Source organism: Cervus canadensis, chromosome 20 (genome assembly GCF_019320065.1).
Source record: "Cervus canadensis isolate Bull #8, Minnesota chromosome 20, ASM1932006v1, whole genome shotgun sequence".
NCBI classification, from domain to species: Eukaryota; Metazoa; Chordata; class Mammalia; order Artiodactyla; family Cervidae; genus Cervus; species Cervus canadensis.
Window position 1 is genome coordinate 57,003,122 of NC_057405.1, and position 22,886 is coordinate 57,026,007.

The 22,886-nt window shown below is 44.0% G+C and overlaps 1 protein-coding gene across 4 annotated transcripts in view; it reads left to right on the top strand.

Moving 5' to 3' along the window:
* AFG1L (AFG1 like ATPase) overlaps positions 1–5,404 on the top strand; it is a 189,356-nt gene extending 183,952 nt beyond the window's left edge. For all 4 annotated transcript variants that reach the window (XM_043439635.1, XM_043439636.1, XM_043439634.1 and 1 more), the window contains one exon: positions 1,967–5,404. In XM_043439635.1, coding sequence (XP_043295570.1) covers positions 1,967–2,095 — 129 coding nt within the window. In that variant the 3' untranslated portion in view covers positions 2,096–5,404. The remainder of the gene's footprint in view (positions 1–1,966) is intronic.
* The last annotated feature ends 17,482 nt before the right edge of the window (positions 5,405–22,886 follow it).

The window sequence follows — 22,886 nt, forward strand, 5'->3', positions numbered from 1 at the left end:
AATATAGAGAATTAGAATAGCCTTAGAGTGGAAGGAATCTTTGCGATAAAAGCCAAGTCCAGGGAGGTGAACCAGTGGGCTTGCAGTCACACCACTGAGCAGTGGCAGGCCAGAGCTGGCCCCCGGGCACCCGCGTCTGGTTCTGGACTCCCTCAGCAAGGCCATGCTGCCTTTTCTGGGTATCCTCCTCCACGTCTGCTGGGTCTGTAGAGCACATGATACAGTATCCAGTCATGTGGACTGGCTGTTTGAGGACTTTGTGCCTGACAAGGCCCTTTGCTTAAAAAGAAATCCACGATTCATCTCCTAACCCCATTCTGCAGACATTTGTGGAGCACCTTTGGCTGCCAGGCTCTGAGGACACCCTGTCGGAAACCGGCTGATGCTGGCCCAGTTCTCCTGGAGCTTGGGGGGTCTGGTGATTCACTCTAGGCCAAACAGAAGTGGCTTTGCATCTCCTTTTTCTGTGTGAATATTAACAGGGTATATTCTCAACTGTAGATAACTGAAATATTAGTAAAAAATTTAAAACTATAAACACTCAACCACCCGCCCCCCCAAATGAGGGAAGCCCCATTCTTTCAACCCCAGTGGTAAAAGACCATTTGGAATGAGGAAACATTGACCTGAGTTGACCTGAGTTGAAATTATGCATTCTCAGGAGCTTGGGGAAATGAGGCCAATAATTATTTAAATAGTGAACTTTCAAAATATGACTTTTAAATCTACATGTAGAGATACGTAGCTGTTTGTGATCCCATTTCTCTGAGAGCAATATATCCAAATAATGTCTTTTGACAATTTGGAAGAATATACTTAAGGGGCTACTTCATCTCAGTTTCTGAAATTCTTTAAATCATTGGCTTTTGAATTTTTCTTCTGATCAGAGTTCAGATATAGGGCAAAGTACACTCAGCACTTGGGGCCAATAATACATGAAGAAATCCTGGCACGTGGCTATAGGGTCATGCAGTTTTATAGTGGGTCAGTAATTTGGACTTAGGAGTGCAGAACTTTTCTCTGAGAGAGTATAATAGCAGACTCCTAAGGAAAGAGACAAGATTCAGTGTTTACTTACAGGCTATAGCCTGTGTTGAAATCACCAGTCCCAGGTTATTTACTAGCCTCACAGAGGGCTCCCCAATAACGCTACATGGGAGTATCAAGTGTCCCAGCAGCTCAAGACCACAAACAGCTCTGGCCTTCCCAAAGCTCACTCCCAGACACAATCTCCAGGTCCCAGAAGACCTCTCAGTCACCCAGTTTGGAAAAAGAGATTAGCCCTCAGGCCTCCCCTTGGGAACGGGCCATGACTGTGAAGCTTCAAGGGAGGGTCTTAGCTGCATATTGATATACCAGAACTACTGGGTTTTGTTGTTGCTTATTTCTTTTTTAAAAAAAATATGTATTTACTTTTATTTATTTGGCTGTGCTGGGTCTTAGTTTGGGCATAACAGATCTAGTTCCCTAACTGGGGATGGAACCCGGGCCCCCTGCGGTGGGAGCTTGGAGTCTTAGCCCGTGGGCCACCAGGGTGGTCCTGATGTTACTTCGTTCTGGCATGCACTTTTTGAGAAAGAATTCCTTTTCTGTCTGGAATGTCCTTCCTTTAGATTTTGTAGAGAACTTTCATCTGAGCAAGTTTTCTTATTTGGATTTTAGGGTGTTGTTTCAGCTTTAATTATTCGTCTAATGTTTTCTTTCTGGTAATTGTTCTGCTTATTGATTACTGGTTTAAATTAGTTGATTCTCTAGTCTAACTTATATTAGCTGATTCTCTAATCTAATCTAATTATTGGGTAAAATTAGTTGATTCTTTAGTCTGATTTAATGAAAAAAAATTTGTAGAATATTTTATAATCTAAGCTCAAAAAGTATTTTTTAAACTTGTACTTAGTTCTTTAAATTTTCAGTTGCAAAGGTTTTAATTGGTGCTGGATTGTTGTTTTATTTTTTTGGTAATTAGGACTCAGCGGAAGGACTCGCCATGTTTACTGGAGAAGAGGAAATCTTTGCATTTCAGCGCACAATTTCCCGACTCACAGAAATGCAGACTGAACAGTACTGGAATGAAGGAGATAGAAGCAAGAAGTAACCGTCACTTTTGCGTGAATAAAACTCTGGACAAATGATTACTGCAGGGAGAACTCTTTATTACGGGACTTGAAGGAATCATTTTCTCATCATTAATTATGCACTTTGTCCTCTGGACCATTTTTATCTAAAATTGCTGTCAAAGATATAGTGGTTTAGTAAGTTAAAGCCATTTTTAGGTCTACTTTTTGCCTGTTTATTTGGCCCTATTTCTACATCACAAAATTAAAATCAGCACTCTTATCTAGCTGAATGTAGGACCAGGCATTTTGGTTTCATATTAAGCTACCTGAATGAACCTTGAATACACACACACTCAGTAAACGCAGGGTGTCTGGACATCTGTGAGCTTTTGGCTACCTGGTAGCCACATGATAGAAACACATCTTTATGAGAGTGGAAGAAAAAAACCAACATTTCAATTCAAAACAGAAAAAGATTTCTGATGGACTTATCTCTGTGATTGTTGGGGGCTGTAAATTACTTTAAATCTCCCAAGTCTTCAGGCTTCCTTACAGCAGAGAGTGTTTTTTACCCTGAGTTCAAGCTTTGCAGGCAGGACCTGATCTCCAGTGGACACATAGCTAACTGAAAAAAATCAAGGATTATGAAACCATAGAATAAGAAACAGGGGTGTCAACCGACAGGCAGATTCCCCCAACTCTGACAGCCCGGAAGACAAACACCAGGAGTGGGGACCAGTAGAGTGTCGGGAGGGGTAGCGTCCTGGAGACCCTAAGCAGCAGAATGGACTCTGCTCACTTGAGGCCATAAGACCCCATGGACCCCGCTCCTTCCCGCTGCTTACGTGTGTTTGCTCTGCTCACAGATGTCACTCCCTCCCTTGCCTCTGCTTCTGCAGTGCGACGGGCTTAACGGTAAATGGGAAAGAACGTTCGCTTGACAAATCTACTTAAATGAAATCTGATTTGCCCTCCATGGAAGTCATTCCTTGACTCACTACAATACAACCTGACTTTGCTAACTGTCACTCACAGAAGGAATCTTGGTTGAGGCTGTTACAAGAGTCTAAATCCCTATTCAAGAAAAAAAAAAGAGAAAAGAAAAAGAATTGAAATCCAAAAATCTTGTGAAAATTAAATATTTTGGGAGAGTAGGCACAGGTGAGTCAGTTTAAATAAATGATTACAATTATCAACATAAGTAAACTCTTGAAACTATGTCATTTACAAGTTAATAATCTACCCGTGCTCGTCTATTTTGGACCTTGACCTAAGTCAGTCAGATGGATAGGTAGGGTACCCAAGAATAAAGAAAAATTTAAATCAAAACTTCTGAAAATTAAATTAGATTTGAAAGTATTTTTATTGAAGTGAAACAGTGAGTTCAAAAAGATGTTAAACAGGTTGCAAGGGAGAAAGGACAGGAAATAACCACTGTGCCAGATTTATTGCTAGAAATTTCTAAATCTTGCATAAAAATATAATCCTCAAGAGACAAATATAACCATCCCTGTTTATAGACAAGAAAACTGAGGCTCAGAAAAGTAGCTTGACTGGAGATTCGTAGTTTACAACTACAAGACTCACGTACTATGTTTTTTACCATACTACCTCTATAAAAACAAGATCATTTTTAAGAGTAATTCTTTTTTGTTTAATAAATTTACAACAGAACCATTACTTTGAACTCAGTAAGTATAAAATATTTAATTTTAGTCTTTCAATCTTAGCTTTTTGTTTTCACAGGGTTTTTTTTGTTTGTTTTTGTTTTTGCCAGATATGTTATCCTTTAATAAAAAGACAGTGTGAATGCAAGACAGACTGACTGGTGGACAGTCTGCTTGATAGAAAGAGGAACTGTCCCTGAGTGTGTGGGAGTATGTGAATAGTCCCCCACTCAAGTTCTGTTGAACAAGTTCATCTGAGGTCAGGTATTTGAAATGAGAATTTGATTTTTCCATAGAAACAATAATGTGATGTTAGTTAGGGCCCTGGCTAACTGTACAGAAGCTTATGGAATTCTCAGTGCAAATGCCTTATAATTTTGGTACTAAACAACTTAAACTCCTTGTAAAATACCGTTGCTGCAAGGTAAAACTATAGTTCGGGTTCCACCTGAGTACCCAGATCATGTCTGCACTTCTCTCCTGCCCTCTAGGCCCCCTTTCCTGGACCTGGTGGGACAGGCCATGGTGGAAGGGGCTTGCTGAGAGTGGGGTCTGTGGGGATGGGATGAGGAGACAGTGTAAGGGTCTGTTATATCGGCCTAAGTACCAGAAGGAAAGAGGAGGGATTATCAGGAGGTAGCTGGAAATGGTACAGTGTTATTTCTATCTCCTCTCCAGAAATTGTTTCATAAAAGAGCCTACAAGAAAAAGAAGCAAAAGCCTTCAGGAAAACCTGTTACCAGGAAACAATATGATAGTTCTACTAAAAGGGAAATTAATGCCAAAATGAGAGGAAAATGACTCCTAGATTGGAAAGCAACATTTTAATATATGTGTTGTTTCTTCCAAGTCCTGCCCCAGTTGCCATCTCAGCACTCCAGTCTTTTCCTTGGGATTAGAGCAGATGCTCTGTCTCTCTTTTTGAACTGCTTTTAATTTGTACTTGAAGATGAGGTTTGAACTGACTGTTGCTGTGTTATACTCCCATTCACTTAAGAGGTGACGAAGGGTCATGCTGAGGGTTTTTATTGTTGGGAAAATGCCTCCAAAATGACCACTAATTTCCAAATTTAGAAGAAATCAAGTGGAGAAAAAGAAACACATCACTGCATTATTCTTGTATTTCTTTAGACAATGGATAGGCTTATCTGTTAACATCGGTAATAATGACATGGTAGACTTAAAGAATTTTTAACCTATTTCTGATGTTTACAAGACTCCAAAGACTAGTACTGTTCTAATCAAATTTATGCATTTTCAGTGGGATTTCAAGTTTTAGTCATAAGGCATTATTTTATGCCCTCTGAATATATTTCGTATACCTATAGGTGTACAAATAACATAATTTAAAAATTACTTGGAATTTGGAAAATTAAAATTTTATTGTAAACTATGTAAATGGACATACTCATATCCGTTTATTTATTTAGCATTATTTAAGAAACACATTGTGCTTACTATGTACCAGGCATGGTTCTAAGTGCTTTATAAATAAACTGTTTTGATCCTTATAATAATTCTATGAGATAGGTACTGTTATACCACTTGCAGACAGTGAAGCTGAGGTAGAGAAAATGGGTCCAACAACATACTGAATTGCTAAGATGTACACTGAAGTCAGTAAAGTGATCAAAATACTGACTTAATAAACTTTAATGTAACTGCTTCTGTCCTGAAAAACATTCTTCTTACTCCAAGTAACTTGAGCCTACAGTTGCAACCCCTTCATCTGGAATAAAAACACCCAGAGGAATTGGGGTCCTGGGTCCTGACATTTGGGTTCCTGATAGATTATGAAACTCTAGTAGTAAATCTCTGATCTCATACATAACCTTCCTCAGATCCACTAGCCTCGTAAGACATCACTGGCTGGTAGAAAATGATTTTCTTTGGAGATGAGTCTGTTAAATTTTTCTTTAAGGCAGATTCTTCTTATTGGCACAGCAGTTCATTTTCCTGGAACAGAAAATTTAAAATAATCCAGTCTGTCTTCTTATTGAGTCTCTGCTGCCTCTATATTACTCTGCGCTAGAAACTTCACATTTGTCACCTCAGCTCCTCACTGAACCCAGTCAAATGTATCGTCTACTGACCTGTTTGTCGTGTGTGACAGTGTGAAACTCCAGAAAGACATCTATCTGTCTGTCTTCCAAGCCCGCTCGGGAAGGCTGCAGAGGTTGTCCGAGAAGCTTCCTGTCTCAGGGCTGTACTTGTCGGGGCCGTATCCATTGAGAGCTGGTCTCTCTGACGCACCTCTCTCTTTATCCAAGTAGGTGGGAAGGGCCCTGAATCTGGTTCTGCCAGCTTTTTGCTTCGTAACCTTGAACTAGTGCTTTGAGCCTTGGTTTTCTTATCTATGAATGACAACGATAACCATTCATAAAGTTATCCTGAGGATAGTTGGTAAAAAGCAGTTTGCAAATGGTAAAAGATGAAAGGAATGTTAGTTGTTGTTGATTGTAATGATTTTGATCAGAAAGCAGCAAGAAATGCCTACTCTGCTTTGTAACAAGAGATGACCCGTCCTAACCCGGTATGGTCCCTAGCGGAAGGGAAAGGTGTATATGTTACACGGCTGGACAACTTGGGCACAGAATTCTGGCTTAATGAGATGCTGTGAAGATTGTTAATTTCAAACCCATTCAGGATTAATAAAGAAAATGAATTGTTGAACATCAGAGCTTTCCCAGAAAGAGAGCACCATCTTGTGGTCAGTGAGAAGAAATGACAGCAAAAAAGTCCAAGAATCACACAGAGTTGGAGAGTCGAGGTTCTCAAAGTTGCTGTTCCCAGGCCTACCTCCCACACCGGAGAGTCAGATGCAGTTGGTGAGATGTGGGGATCTGGTTGGTACTTGGTAACGCTCCCCATGGGATGCTAATGTGGAGCCAGGGTTATAACCCCTGACCACACAGCCAGTATCCACACGGAGGTGGGCCTGTGTGGGTCTCCCGACCCCACACCAGGGCACTTCCCAGGGAGACAAGCCTGCTGCTGTGACCCTCAGGGGACCTGGGGCTTGGGACCACTGGAACATCAAGGCCTGCCTGCTGCCTCCCCGAGCCTGTTCCTTTTCTTCCTTCCTCTGCTTTTCCTCCCTCCCTCGACTCTCCCACCTTCTCCACCCCCACTAATAACAGACTGGCTAACCCAACATGGCTTCCCACTTTGCAGAGCACTTACTTCTAGCCTCTCATTTTGTCCACAGCAATTCTCTGGAAGTATGATTATCCCTACCTCCTATGAGGAAACAGAGGCCCAAGGTAACACAGTCAGGAAATATGTTTTCTTATCCCAAATCCTGTACTAATGGCCTTGCCTGCCCCCATTTACTGAGCCATTGTGGACCTTGAGGGTTAGGACAGGAAGAATGTGGGTGTGGGGACATGGACAAGAGGGTTGTTCCTCACAGCATCATATAGGATGGCAGAGAACTGGAACATGGTGATTGGCAAAACTTTGAAGTATCAATTGGCACAATCATTATGTAAAAGGAGGTATTATGATCACCAGTCTTTTTGTCTGATGAGAAAAATGAGTGTCAAAGAGATGGATTAACTGGAGGCCGCCTGGAGTCTGTCACTAGGGGAATGAATCGCTAAGGAAAGTGGACTCTACCCACAAGGAAATCCTCTGCAGCATCAGAAGCAATGAACCATGTTTATGTATGGACAACAGTCACACACCACTGAGGGAGAATTAGATTCAACACCATTAATACAAGTTTGGAAAGTGAAAGTGAAAGTTGTTCAGTTGTGGCCGACTCTTTGTGACCCCATGGACTATACAGTCCACGGAATTCTCCAGGCCAGAATACTGAAGTGGGCAGCCGTTCCCTTCTACAGGGGATTGTCCCAACCCAGGGATCAAACCCAGGTCTCTCGCATTGCAGGAGAATTCTTTACCAGCTGAGCCACAAGGGAAGCCCCAAGTTTGGAAACCCACATATAAAATAACACTAAATATTTTTCTAAGGCACAAAATCTAGATATATTTATGGCACTAGATTAAAGGAAAACAACATACACTAGAGTGGATGCTTATGGGAGGAAGGAAATGAGGTTGAATATGGTAGGTAAGACGAAAAATTAAAAGGTTGCCTCCCCTCGGCAAATGATGTCAATGTGTCTTAAACTGAGGAGTATGATCAACACAATTTGATGCACCAGAGGTCCCTCAAAAGACAGAAGAATGGAAAATATTTTGGACAGCGTCGTCAGAGTTTCTCCAGCACACCTCCAGAGAGGTGCAAAGACAACAGACATTTTTGGGATTGGCGGTAAGGGTTTGTAGAAAGTCTGCAAGAGTGGGACAAATGGGATCTAATTAAAGTTAAAATTTGCACAGCAAAGGAAACCAGTCCACAAATGAAAAGACAGCCTACAGACTGAGAGGAAATATTTTTAAATGATGTGCCTGACAATGACTTAATTTCCGAAATGTACAAACAGCTCATATAGCCATATTAAAACAAACAACCCAGTCAAAAAAGGGCAAAATCCCTAATTAGACATTTCTCTAAAGAAGACATACAGATGGCCAACAGGCATAAAATCAAGCAGCACTAGAGCATATGCATATCCTGACTCATAAGGAATCCGGACGCTCCACTCATGCAGGGGAAGGATCCAGAGGACCCGACAGAAGGGCCAGGGGGCAAGAACAGAGCACTGTTTAGGAGTCAGGCGTGTACTTGAGACCTTGTGTTGCTAAACCTTCTATAACTTAACACTACTCTTTGGGCTTCATCTATGAAGCTTTTTCTGTGCAGTTCTCTTGTTTATAATTTGATTAAATAGTGTACAGATATAAGTGGCCAATAAACACATGAAAAAATGTTACATATATTGAGCAAAAAATGTTCAATAACTCATTCGGGAATTGCAAATCAAAACCACAATGATCTACTATTTCATACCACTAGGATGGCTAGAATCAGAGTGACAGATAAAACAAGGGTTGGCAAGGAGGTAGAGAAATTAGAGCCCTCAGATATTGCTGGTGAAATGTAAAATGGTGCAGCTTTGGAAAATAGCTTGGCAGTTCCACAACATGTTAAACATTTAAAGTTACTCTATAGGGACTTTCCTGGTGGTTCAGTGGTTAAGACTCCAAGATCCCAAAACAGGGGCCCAGGTTTGATCCCTGGTGAGGGAATTGTGCTCATTTCACACCCTAGCAAGGTAATGGTCAAAATCCTTCAAGCTAGGCTTCAACAGTACATGAACTGAGAACTTCCAGAACAAGTTGGATTTAGAAAAGGCAGAGGAACTGGAGATCAAATTGCCAACATTTGTTGGATCACAGGGAAAGCAAGAGAATTCCAGAGAAACATCTGCTTCATTGACTATGCTAAAGTGTTTGACTATGTGGATCACAACAAACTGTGGAAAATTCTTAAATAGATGGGAATACCAGAACACCTTACCTGCCTCCTAAGAAATCTGTATGCAGGTCAAGAAGCAACAGTTATAACTGGACATGTAATAACAGACTGTTTCCAAATTGGGAAAGGAGTACATCAAGGCTGTCTATTGTTACCCTGCTTATTTAATTTATATGCAGAGCACATCATGTGAAATGCTGGCCTGGATGATTCACAACCTGGAATCAAGCTTGCCAGCAGAAATATCAACAACCTCAGACACGCAGAAGAAACCACCATTATGGCAGAAAGCGAAGAGGAACTAAAAAGCCTCTTGATGAAGGTGAAAGAGAAGAGTGAAAACGTTGGTTTAAAACTTAGCATTCAAAAAACTAAGATCATGGCATCTGGTCCCATCACTTCATGACAAATAGATGGGGAAAAAGAGGAAACAGATTTTATTTTCTTGGGCTCCAAAATCACTGTGGACAGTGACTGCAGCCATGAAATTAAAAGATGCTTGCTCCTTGGAAGAAAAGCTATGACAGACCTAGACAGTGTTTTAAAAAGTAGAGATGTCACTTTGCCAATAAAGGTTTGTTTTAGCCAAAGTTATGATTTTTCCAGTAGTCGTGTGCGGATGTGAGAGTTGAACAGTAAAGAAGGCGGAGTGCTGAAGAATTGATGCTTTGAACTGTGATGCTGGAGAAGACTCTTGAGAGTCCGTTGGACAGCAAGGAGATCAAATCAGTGAATCCTAAAGGAAATCAACCTTGAATATTCATTGGAAGGACTGAGGCTGAAGTTGAAGCTCCAATACTTTGGCCACCTGATGCAAAGAGCTGACTCTTTGGAAAAGACCCTGATGCTGGGAAAGATTGAAGGCAGGAGGAGAAGGGGACGACAGAGGATGAGTTAGTTGGATGGCATCACCGACTCAATAGACATGAGTTTGAACAAACTCTGGGAGATAGTGAAGGACAGGGAAGCCTGGTGTGCTGCAGTCCTTGGGCTCACAAAGAGTTGGATACAGCTTAGTGACTGGACAACAACAACAACAGGGAGCTGAGATCCTGTACGCTACAACTAAGACCCAGCACAGCCAAAATAAATAAATATTATTATTATAAAAATTCTATTTATTGTTAAATAAATATTTAAAAATAAAAAAGTTACTCCTAGGTATAATATATACCCAATTGAAATGAAAATATATGTCCCCACAAAAATTGTACATAAATGTTCATAGACGGTATTATCCATGTTAGCTCCAAAGTGAAACAACCTAAATATCCTCCTCCAGTTGATAAACTGATACACATAATGTGGTATATCTGCACAATGGGTGGTTATTCAGCATTTAAAACGTGAAGTATCAGTACATGCTACAACATAGACGGACCTGGAACAAATTGTGCGAAATGAAAGAAGCCATTCACAAAGGCCAACATACTGTGTGATTCCATATATGTGAAATGTCCAGAGTAGGCAAATCCCTAGAGACCCAAAGCAGGCCCCAGAGGTGGCGGCAGGAATGAGGACTAATTGCTGATGGGTACAGGTTTTTTTCTACGGGTAATTTCAGGGGGTCTGAAATGAGAGTGTGGTCATGACTGCACACTTCTGAGAATATAGTAAAAACTACCAAACTGCACACTTGGCATGGTAGAATTTTAGGGTACGTGGATTATATCCCAATAAAGCTGTTAAACATCGTGTACAGATATTCACTAATCATTCACTTTCATCATTTACTTGCTGTGTCCTCTGCCAGGCGATAGGCACACCGAAGGGAATGAGACAGACGTTCACCGTGATGAGCTGCCGCTCTTCTGGGACAATACATGGGCGTAGTGTAGGGAGTGCCAAGAGGGCAGCTTGCCCAGGTGTCCTGGGAACACTGACAGCACGTAAGTCAGCCAGGAAGTTAGTAAAAGGCAGAGGAAAGGACAGAGCAACAGATGTTGTGTGCTGGGGGAGAGAGACCCATCCTTCCTGTCCAGGGGATGAACTGAGTGTGGAAACACACGGGGCAGAGTGTGATGGCTACCATGAGAAATTACTGAGTGCTCTGGAAATTCAGAAGAGGGAGCTACAGTGACTTGAATGTTACTCTTCTGAATGATCAGAGAGAACTGGGATGTAACTTGGTCCTCCCGGACTCAACGGTTCATCTTTAGAGCCCCAAATTTAGGGTGCGTAGTGTGAAAGCTGCTGACGTCATCAAAACGTGCCCCTTGTTTTGCACTAATAACCTATCATACTTGTACCAAATTCTGTAGCATGCAGAATATTAAATTCAACTGCTAAAGAAGTAACAGTTGATGTCTGTGGATGAGAATAACATAGTCTGTAGAATTAAAAGTAATTGCTTAAAAAAAAAATAAAAGTAATTGCTTATACCTTTGAGGTACTGACATACTCAGATTTAGCAGCACAAAGATAATCCTCAAGATATGAAGAGGTAACATTGTTTGGGGCAAAACAGACATCCAGTGATTGGGTGAGCTACACCCTCAGGGTGGGACCCCTCCACTCTAATGGTGGGACCCCTGTGATGTAACCCACGGTGGGAGGAGGAAGAGAAGGAGGAGTGGACCCCAGTTCCCTCTGAAGGCTGAGCTGTGGCCTGGGGAACCTCCCTATGAACTGGAGGCTGTCGCCACCCCTGCAGTCCCGCCCCAGACTCCGGCTGGGGTAGCCCACTTCGCACCCTCAGGTTTCCTCCTGCGGACCTCGCCCTGTGTATGTTTGTGCTTCTGCAGCAGCGAGAGGCAGGCCCCCAACTCTGGCCCCAGCACAGACCTCCCCCCGTGGGGTGGGAAAGCCGATTGGCACTGTGATGCTGTGAAAAAAACGGCGTCATTCTCTAAGCTGACTTGTGGGGTCCACAGAGAACGTAGGACGAATGCTCAGGGAACTCCTCTCTCTGTAACCGAAAGTCTGCCAACGTTCTTCACACAGACCCTTGAGGTCTGCGTGGATTCTGGAGGGGCCCACGGATGCCACGTTAAGAACCTGACAGTCAAGGTCACTCCACACATTCCCCGGGAAGGGAAGGGCTCAGAGTGCTGGCCTGCTCTCAGGAAGGTAACAGGGTCAGGGTCAGGATGCTCCCCGCCCAGGAGCAGCTGCTGGTAATGCTGAGGGTGCAGTGGAGCCTGAAGCCCCGCACTGACCTCCTCCTTTAGGCCAAAGGCCCTCGGCCAGCCACGAGGCCCCTGAGGTATCCTGTAGGGTCAGAGAGAGTGTGGCCTAGTGTCAACATTATAATCAGCAAACTGTAAGGAAGATCTCAGGCTTCCCTGGTGGCTCAGATGGTAAAGAATCTGCCTGCAGTGCAGGAGACCTGGGTTCTGTCTGTGTTGGGACGATCCCCTGGAGAAGGCAACAGCTACCCACTCCAGTATTCTGGCCTGGAGAGTTCCATGGACCAAATAGTCTGTGGGACCACAAAGAGTCAGACACGACTGAGCGACTTTCACTCACTCACTCAAGTAAGATCTTACAGTTCTTCAACACTGTTTCCCTTACAGGAATGACCTTTCAAGCAGTAGAGTGAACCACTGATACTGTTTTCTAGATAATGGTATAGGATGATTTGTATACTGTGTGTTCCCCAAACCTACTGAACCAGCAGAATCACCTGGGAAGCTTCATACCGATTGTTGGACCCCACCCCAAACTTACTGAATCTGAATCGTCAGTGGAGGGGCCTGGGAATCTATACTTCAAAGAAGCACTCTCAGAGAAACTATGGTTAACTGAAATTGAGAAAGACTCCATACCTTTAATGTTCCTAAAGAAGTTTGCCGAGAAATCAAGTACTCAGAATTTACAAGCCCCAAATATTTTTTAATGTATTTATTAGTTTTACCACGTTTTTCTGTAACCTAAGGCATCTTTGAGAGGTACATAAAACACAGAAATTAATTTGAATAGGAGTTTAAAGTTGCCTGGGAGCCTCATACATCTGATTTCCCTGGAGCAATTACCACTCTCTCATGTTCCTCTGTCTGTCTCCCTCCCTCCCCCTCTCTTTTTTCCCCCATAAGTGGATTTAGGATAATCTTAAGTTGGATCATTTCATCAAAATGACCTTACAGCAAGTATTTTAAGAGGACCTGGGCAAGGTCACTCACTCGACATGCGTGTTGGTGATCGCAGCAGCCCTGACCCTTGCATTTGTTGGGGGAGGAGCAGGAGGGGGACACCTGTTAACAAATCACCATGAAAAGAAACAAGGAGACATCAGGGTGTTTAGTGCTAAGACAAAAAGGAAGGGCGATGTGGTGGAAAGTGCCTGAGCTCCCCTCAGGAGCTCAAGAGAAGCCCTCTGAACAGGCATCTGAATGCATCTGACCACATCCCCGAATGACATGGGACCAGCCCTGTGACCCTCCAGGGAGGGCATTCTGGACAGAGGGAAGCTACTGCAAGGATCCTAAGGTTAAGGACCACATTACCGATGCGGGAGGAAGAGGAAGAACGTCCGTGAGTCCACAGCTCACGACCGTCTTCCCACGAGGCAAACATTTTTATTAAAGCCCAGCATCTGGAGTACTATTACAATGTCCCAGACCACCACCTGTGGAATTTTTTAGTTTGTCCTCGAGAGTGATTTGGTGAGCTCTCCGTCCTCCACCTATACTTTCTCCCTACAGGCCCTCCTCCTTGACGAGGGGCTTCCCTGGTGGTCAAATGGTGAAGAATCTGCCTGCCATGTGAGAGACCTGGGTTCTATCCCTGGGTCAGGAAGATCCTCTGGAGAAGGGAATGGCAACCCACTCTAGTATTCTTGCCCGGAGAATTCCATGGACAGAGGAACCTCGTGGGCTACAGTCCATGCGGTCGCAGAGTTGGACAAAAATGAGTGACTTTCACTTTCCTAAAGGCCACTGCATCCTCTTCTCTCTCTCCTTTCTCCTTGTTTCAATGGTACAAAAACCTATACCACTGAACAAAACGCCACCTCCCCCAGGAAGCCTTTCTCAATCCTTCTAGGGAGAATGAACAAGAACTCAGGGTCTTTTACTCCTTTCTCCGACACCTTTTCTAGCATTTCTCCAGCAGCTCCTACTTCATTCTGCCCTGGGTTGTATGCCATCCCATGTTTGTACATCCCTCAGGCCAGGACATGAGGAAGGCTCAAGAACAGGGCCTGGGATTTACTCCTCTCTGAGCCCTACCCCACAGCTGGGTCTGCACGGGTCTCAGCACATCCCAGAGCTTCCAGCGGGCAGAAGGCCGGCATCCGCTCACCCAGCGTCATGGAGCAGCCGACCGTGTGCTGGGTTCCTGGGCGGGACGGGAAGGTCCAGGCCAGCCCCTGCCCCTAAGAAGCTTAGAAACCCATGGCAGCAAGACTAGCATCCTCAAAGTCCTACCAGCGGGCAGCGGTCTCCAAGCTGGGGAGAGTACACACTGCCAGGGCGCGTGACAGGCCCTGAGATGCAGGAAGAAAGCACAGGAAGTTCTTTTTTTTTTTTTAGGAAGTTCTGTTTTGTAGGAAAGCATATTTAAAATTTAGAAATAAGCCAAAAACTTAGAAATAAAAAATTGTTTTACTCTTTTTCACAACCAGGCTTTCCCTTAGCACCTCTCGAGGCCTGCTGGCAGGCAGCCAGAGCCACGTGACGTGTCCTCAGGGCAAGGAGGCAGCCACAGGCCGAGGCCGGACAGCTGTCCATCCGCCAGCAATGGATCACCTCCTGCTCAGTTCAGTGTTCCAGGGTGTCATTGACACGGTTACTTTTACAAAGACAAGAGCTTTCAGTAACAGGATCTTCACAGTGTTTTGTAAATGAAATGGTGGAGGCTTGATGTGGCCACGAAAAACTTTTGCTCCACATAGAGGCTTTCCAATTGCTCATGGCAAAGTGCTTAAGAGAATTTTTGGACTTAAAGATGAGTTATACATTTTTCTTTGACAAAGAAAAAATACTTAATTGTTCTAAATTTGCCAACCATTCCTGTGATAAGTAGTTTAGTAATTTTCTGCTAATGAGTATTTTTAAAATCAGTACCTTGAAGGAATGGGTAGTGTTTTAAAAATCAGAGTGAGAAAGAAGCTGCCTTACAACAGCTGTAACTGCTGCTATAAAGAGAACATTTTGAACATGTCTGTGAATATTGCATCAAGATGTGATTTGTGGCCAAAAATGATGTCACTTATAAAAATTCCCACATCTGCACACTTACAAAACATGAAATTTCATGAGCTTCCAAATTAAGGGTTCATTTTTTTAAAAAAACCTTTCGGCATCAAGGAGATGGAAAATAACTTTGTGTAAATGGTACATGGAACTGAAAAAACTAGTATCAGGAATTAGGAAGTGCAGCCATTAATATAATTTTTCTAATTTGAATCTGTATTTGAGTATTTTGTTTTGCTATAACAGCCATTAAAACCAAGTGTAGATATAAACTTAAGACTAGGCCTTTGAATCATGAAGTGTTAAGCTGTAATTTTTAAAAAGAGAGTAAGGTATTACCAATCACAGACTTGATGGCAAAAAGCTTTTTGAACCCTGTTAATAGATAAAACATAAACTATAATTTTTCTCTTATTTCAGCCTTTAAAATATATGTTTGCTCTATGATGAACAATATACTGCTACATTAGTAGAAGCTATATTGGTAGCAAAATATGCATCATGTTTATTGATTGAGGTAGATGATGAAAAACACCGGAGACCAGACATTAGTGTGTACACTTGCATGGGCCACCTCCCTGGCATCTATTTCTTTTCTTCCATCAAAATTCAGGGTCCCATTTTCTTTGGCCACGCCCCACGTCGTTTTATGGCAGGCAGGCGAGCCGTGTGAGACTGATCACACCCCAGCTCCAGGAGTGGTCCCTGTTTGGTTTACACCGATCAGAGGAGCCCATTCCCCTTGGGCATTGTGACTGACTTAGGGATGAGGCAGCCTGGTCCTCACAGAGAGGAGAAATATTTACCAAGGGCTTCTGACTAGGAAGCCGCCTGGGTTTTCTGTGTACCACTAGAAGAGATATCCTGTCTTTCTCTGGACTTGTAGCCTGAAGATATGAGGGCTGACCTGGCACTGTTACAGTGAGTTCTTCAGCCCGGGGATGATGCCAACATTTGGAGGAGGTCAGAATGGAAAGAATCACACAGACAGGAACCCAGAACCCTAAGACAACTTGAACTTCTGAATTAATCCATGCCTGAAGTTTCCCTTGCTTTCAGGTTTTTTTTTTCTTTTTTCAGTTATAGGAGCCAAGAAATTCCTTTTATTTTATTGGTAGTTGATGAGCATCGAAGAATTGATGCTTTTGAACTGTGGTGTTGGAGAAGATTCTTGAGAGTCCCTTGGACTGCAAGAAGATCCAACCAGTCCATCCTAAAGGAAATCAGTCCTGAATATTCTTTGGAAGGACTGATGCTGAAGCTGAAAATCCAATATTTGGGCCACCTGATGCAAAGAACTGACTAATTGGAAAAGACCCTGATGCTGGAAAAGATTGGAGGAGGAGGAGAAGGGGACGACAGAGGATGAGATGGTTGGATGGCATCATCGACTCAATGGACACAGGTTTGAGTAAACTCCTGGAGTTGGCGATGGATAGGGAGGCCTGGCATGCTGCAGTCCATGGGGTCACAAAGAGTTGGACACGACTGAGCGACTGAATTGAACTGAACTGAAAATATGAAAAGTCCTGATTGGAGAGTAATAAATTTAGCTGAACTATGCAGTAGAAACGTAAATGTTCTGGAATACCACTGATGGGCCAGCTGGTTAAATTATGACTTGTTTGTAGAGTCTGTCATGAAGCCTAGCTAATTTTGCACTTCAGAACAAAGTTGAATTGATGGGATGAGTTGGAGCACCTTATCTACCCAATTTAAGCAAGAGATCAACTTGCTAAAAGTTGGCATCTGATGTTTTCTGCCTCTCTTTTGGTAACTTTACCATGTTCTCAGACAATCAGTTTCTTTTCACCTGTTTCATTCTAAGGGGTAAATGAATTAAGGGTCCAATGGATTCTCCCTACCAGGCCGTGGATTGCAAGGGCCAGAGACTGATCTTTCAGAGAGCACCAGAGAGGGTTGGAATTTGCATGTATACTCAGCTCCTGGCCACTAGATGGCAGGAGAAGACCAGTAAACAGAGCAAAGACCTGGGTCTTCCCAGCTGTGCAGAAGGCGGCCCTTGCTCGACATTAGGGCAACCATCACCCAGCCTGGCCAGCTCCCCATTTGGGGTAAGTTACTAAGGAGAGAAATCATTTTCTTTTTTTCCTAGAGTCCCCTGTAAAACAATAAGAGGTGCTGGCCCAAACAAGTGAATTCTGTGAAGCTTAATAGTGAAGGCAGCCAGCAGGGGTGGGTAGGCATTTCTGCTTCTTCCTCTCGCTCTCTGCCTCTTTCTCCATCTGCAAAGTGGGGAGTCCTGGTTCTGGCCTACCTTGCCAGAGTGCCGCAGGTGAAAGGTATTTTTCTGGGAAGACTGGCGTCAGGGCACCGTGTACGTCCAGCCCTCTCGGAACCTTCCGGGAATAGTGACGTGCCCTGTGATTCGGGTGACTGTGGTTCCTGGGATGGTCCCTAAATCCTGACCTCATTCTCTACTTAAGGAAGACAGTGACAAACCCTCGCAGGAAAGAGGTGCGTCTTGACAAGTGCCAGAGGCAGTGGAGAAGGATGTTTCCTTTGTCGGGGGCACTCTGGGGTGGATGGATTTGCAGGCAGGGGCTGTGGCTGAGACCTCAGTCTTGTTCGGACCCCACCTGATTGTCTCAACCTCAACTCCCCCCACCTGAAGGTCATGCCTGTCTCATAAACCCTCACAGGCTCAGCCAAAGTGAAAAGAAACGTTAATTCTGATCTGAACAGATTTTGTACATAACCATGTGTGGCAGTTAGAAACAGTTGCTTCCTGGTCCTTCATGTTCAATTTCTCCCTTTTCTCAGGGTATCATCTTGTCCTCACAGGGAAATGTGGAGTGTCCGGGCTTAGAGGAGCCTCGTGGCATTCAAGGTGTGAGTGGAGGGAGCCACCTCTGGCCCGTTTCTGGTCAGCCAGCTTGGGCTTCTTTCTGCGTCATCCTGTCTCATACACATCACTGGTATTTCTTGGCATCTTAGGCTGTAAGAGAAGCAACGTAACTGGGCTCACTATGTGTTTTCATTTTAATTAAGAGATTCTTCTTGAGACTTTACCAAAGTTCTTTCTGTTCCCATCCTGACCCTCCAAATATCTTACACATGGTGGCTGGGAGGTGAAAATTAATACAAACTGGAGACTTCAGAGTTACTAGGATGCAGACCCTACAGGAGGAGGCAGAGTGCTCAGGCCTTGACGTGTAGCATCTGTCAAGGCGTCAGGTTTTCTCCAAGTGCAGCCACGGAGTAGCCTCTGACTGGTTTCGCGGGAACCTAGAAAACTTGGCCTAAGAATAAACCCTTTTTTAGTTGGAGTGTTTCCTGGATCCGGCATTAGGAGAAAGTCTGGTGGTCCAAATGAAAAGAACTTGAAAAATAGAATTCAAGTGGAGACATGTCATTGATACAAAACCACTTTGGAACAAGGAGGCATTGGTGGGGTCATGTGCTGGGAGGGTGGAGAAGGCTGCAACAGAGTGCTGGATCAGCTGCTGGGCCCTTGGGCATAGCCTGAGGGGCCCTGCACTGTGACCGAGTGAACTCAGGGGAACCCTGCCATTGGCCATTTTGCAGGGATCCAGGGGACCTGGTAGCCGGCAGCAGCAAGAGCAGGGCGCCCACAGCAGGGAGGTCAGTGAGGATCCACAGCAACCCCTGCAGAAAGACTGATGTCAAACAGCATCACACGGATGCTTCCAGCAAGGATGGCAGCAGCGAGGGTGTCAGGAGCACTGGGATGGCATTGGCTCAGGACATGAAGGGGACCTGGGTTCACACTGAATTCATGCAGGCAAAACGGGCATGAATAGTGACTGGGACCCTCACTGTCAAGCCCCAGTTTCACCTCCCAAGATTGTTCTGAAAAAACAGTCCATTCAGGAGAAAAATGCTCTAAACTCAAATCTCATCCCCAAGGTGACTGATTCACTTTTCAGCAACTATTGATAACTTTTAAAAGATATACAAGATTAGAATGAAGGTGGTCATGTGTGACTATAAAACGCAGAATGGATGCTAAGGGCTTTATGGTATAGCTCATCTGTTTTTAAAAAGGGCTCTTTCCCCCAAAGCTGAATCTTTCCTATGACAACAGCTGTAAGTTAGCCAAGGCAGAAATGGAAGACATTGAGCCCATTGCCCACAAATGCAGAACCCCGTTGTCGATGAGAAAATGCTGGCATCCCAAAAGAATAGGAAGCCAGGGGTCTGGGAAAGGGCTACTCGGCAGCCAGGCAGGTAAAAATATCCATCAATATCTTTGCCCAACCTTTTTGTATATGAGGCCCCCTTTGAATGTGAAAAGGAGCCAAGGCCTCTCCCATGATTGTGGCTCTACTTGATTATTGATTAACTGAGAAAAATTCACAGTGACAAGTATTTACAATGACACTTAAATACCATTCAAGAAATAGTAATGCATGGAACATGTGAGAGACTGTTTTTCAACCTCAGGCAATGTTTGGAGGATATTAGCAGAGACACAGTAACAGCTCCTGTAAACCCAGGAGGGAAAAGACTGAGATGTATCCCTACCCTTAAGAAATCTATTATCTAGTTTTTAAAATTGGGCCCATACAGGCTTTGACCTAGCATTAGCACAGCACTGTCAGGCTGAGAGCTTTGGGACAAGGCAGGCAATTACATGAACCCTCCACCCCGAAGGTCCCCTTGCTGAATAACTGGGGACTATGGGGGGAAGGCAGGGCTTCCCAGGGGGCGCTAGTGGTAAAGAACCCACCTGCCAGTGCAGAAGACAGAACAGATGTGGGTTTGATCGCTGGACTGGGACGATCTCTTGGAGGAGGGCATGGCAACCCTCCAGTAATTCTTGCCTGGAGAATCCCATGGACAGAGGAATCTGGCGGGCTACAGTCCATGGGGTCACAGAGTCAGACACGACTGAAGTGACTTAGCATGCATGCCCAGGATGGGAGGGGAGAGGATAGGAGGTGGAAAGGGGCAGAAGGGAGGGGAGGGGGGTGGGGGGAGGGGAGGGGAGGTGGTGCCATCATCAGCCCTGGGCCCTGACACACAGCAGCTGCTATGCGGAGCCTCCAGGGGAGCCAAAAGAGTCAGATGGGACAGCCCATCTCTCAGTGGTTCCCTTCCTGAAGACCTGATTGGCGTTGCCTGGTGTAGAGCTGAGACAGTTCTTTCTGCCTTCCTCACAGAAAATGGGGATTTCCTTCAGAACCTCTCCAAGGCCCAGCAGGCTTGAGAAAGGTGAACCTTGCAGACAGAAACTTAGCCTGAAGGCAGTCTGGCTCTATTACAGGCTCATTCCAGTGCTTTAGAAAAGAGTTCACCCTTCTTGACCTAAATGGGAAGGAAATCTAGAAAAGAGTGGATGTATACATAGGACTGATTCACTTTGCTATACAGCAAGAACGAACACAACATTGTAAAGCAGCTATAATTAAAACCAAAACGAAGCACAGGGATCATTGGGCGAGACAGACTGACTTCTTGAAGAGCCGTACAACACACTGCCCCATGGTTCTGAAAGGTCATCACAGTGATACTTAATGTTTTTTAAAAAGTTCACCTTTCTACCCAGAAATTAGTTCTCCTTCCCTGGATACTTTAGAGCTAAGTGGTTAAAGAAAAAATTAATCAGTAGCCTGATGTGATGCTCCCAGACCAGCGAGTGGTTAGACTTTGATGAGTGGGGGTGGGGAGATTGAGATTGGCAAGTCTGCCCCTCCCTTCCCCCTTTCCTCTGTCCCCTCTCCCCCATGAAAGTCCGGAAGTCCATAGGTCTCTTTTTCCAGGGGCCGGGGGTTGTCATGTGAGTGCAGGAGGCCACCCTGACTCAGCATGAGAGAACACGGTTGAGCAAACAAGAATTTTGCATTTTACAGTTGAGTTAGGGACATGGCGGCAACTTTGGGAAGAAGATGTAATTGGGACATAGTCATAACAAACCACGGGTCACCAGGAAGTTGGCAGGCTCCAGAGCTGGACCCAGGTAGAGAAAATTAGACCTTCCTAAGAAGCATCTCTAAAACACACTAACACAAGCAGATAGAAACCAGGTTGCTTTACAGTAATGCCAATTCAGCAGAAATAAGGATCCTCCAGGGCAGATTACCTATGGTTAGGAGCCAGATGAATCTGGTAACTGTATTATAATATTTTTCTCTTCTCCTTTGCACTTAGGAGCACTTGGCATCCTTCATCAAGGCTATGATTACATTAGGTACCTGCAAAAGGCTTCGATAAAAGTAATGTAATTTTGTATATCTCTGATCATTTGCTGATTCAGTAAGAGGTCAAAGTCTGCTACCAATGGCAGCTCTATGAGCAGGGACTGTAGTTTAAATATCGACTACTTTTGTGCACAGTGATATCAGAGGTATGGGAAGATTCCAAAGATCAGTCCTGCCTTCCTTTCTCCTGTCCTTCCTCTCTTCTTTCCTTCTCCATTTGTTGAGTGCCTCCTATGTGCAGGAGAGACAAAGACAAGCTGGACATAGTCCCTGGCCTCACAATCAACTGGGGAAACAGCAAAGATGGCCCTTGCTTAAAAAAAAAAAAAAGGAGCTAAATCCAATGGTTAGAAGTTGGTAAACCATGAAGATATAATAAAAACCAACTAACAGGAAACAAGGCAAAACAAAATAGTTCCTTGGCATTTACCTGAGTATCAATGATATGGGCCCAAAGTTTTGTTTATTAAAGGGTACAGACTGAAGGTGTTAGATAAGTGCTTGTTGGAGAAATTAACACTGTCACAGATGCTAGTGCTAGAAAGTGCCTCTGAGATTCTCTCGTCAGCCCTTTCATTTTATAGAAGAGGAATTTGAGACTTGGGAAGATCAGAAGGCCTTGGTCTTCACAGTGAACCAGACCTGCTGGGTTTAAGTCCCAGCTCTGTCAGGGCCTCAGCTTGGAAACTCCAGGCTGTGGCTTCAGTTTGCTCATTTCTGAAATGGAGAGAACATTATCTCCTTTATAGGCCTATGGTGAAAAAAAAAAAAAAAAAGGACTATGGTGATTAATGACGATTAAATATATATAGAAACTCTCAGTTCAGGCATTGCTTTTTTTGCAGTTGCTCAATAAGTCTTAATTAAATCTAAATTGTTTAAATCCATCATCACTAAAAGAAAATTAAAAAATTAAACAATCCAACGATTCCAAATGCTGGTGAGAATGTGGATGAAGGACCATGTCCATACAGTGTGGGTGAGAGTGTAAATTGTACAACTACTTTAGACACCTGTCTCGTATTCAATGAAGTGGGCAATGTACATGGCTTTGACCTAGAAGTTTCTCTATTAAGTACATGCTAAGCTCATGCACACATGCCGAGGAATGCTCAGTACAACAACGTTTGCAATTCCCTAAACTGGAAGCAACCCAATTATCCATCAACATAACAATAGATAAATATAGATATCTCTACATATAGGTTATGGCTTCCCAGGTGGTGCTGGTGGTAAAGAATCTGCTTGCCAGTGCAGGAGACAGAAGAGATGTGGGTTCGATCCCTGGGTTGGGAAGATTCCCTGGAGAAGGGCATGGCAACCCACTCCAGTATTTTTTTTCCTGGAGAATCCCATGGACACAGGAGTCTGGCAGGCTACAGTCCACAGGGTCACCAAGAGTCAGACATGACTAAAGTGACTCAGCATGCATGCACATATATACGTTATAGACAGGT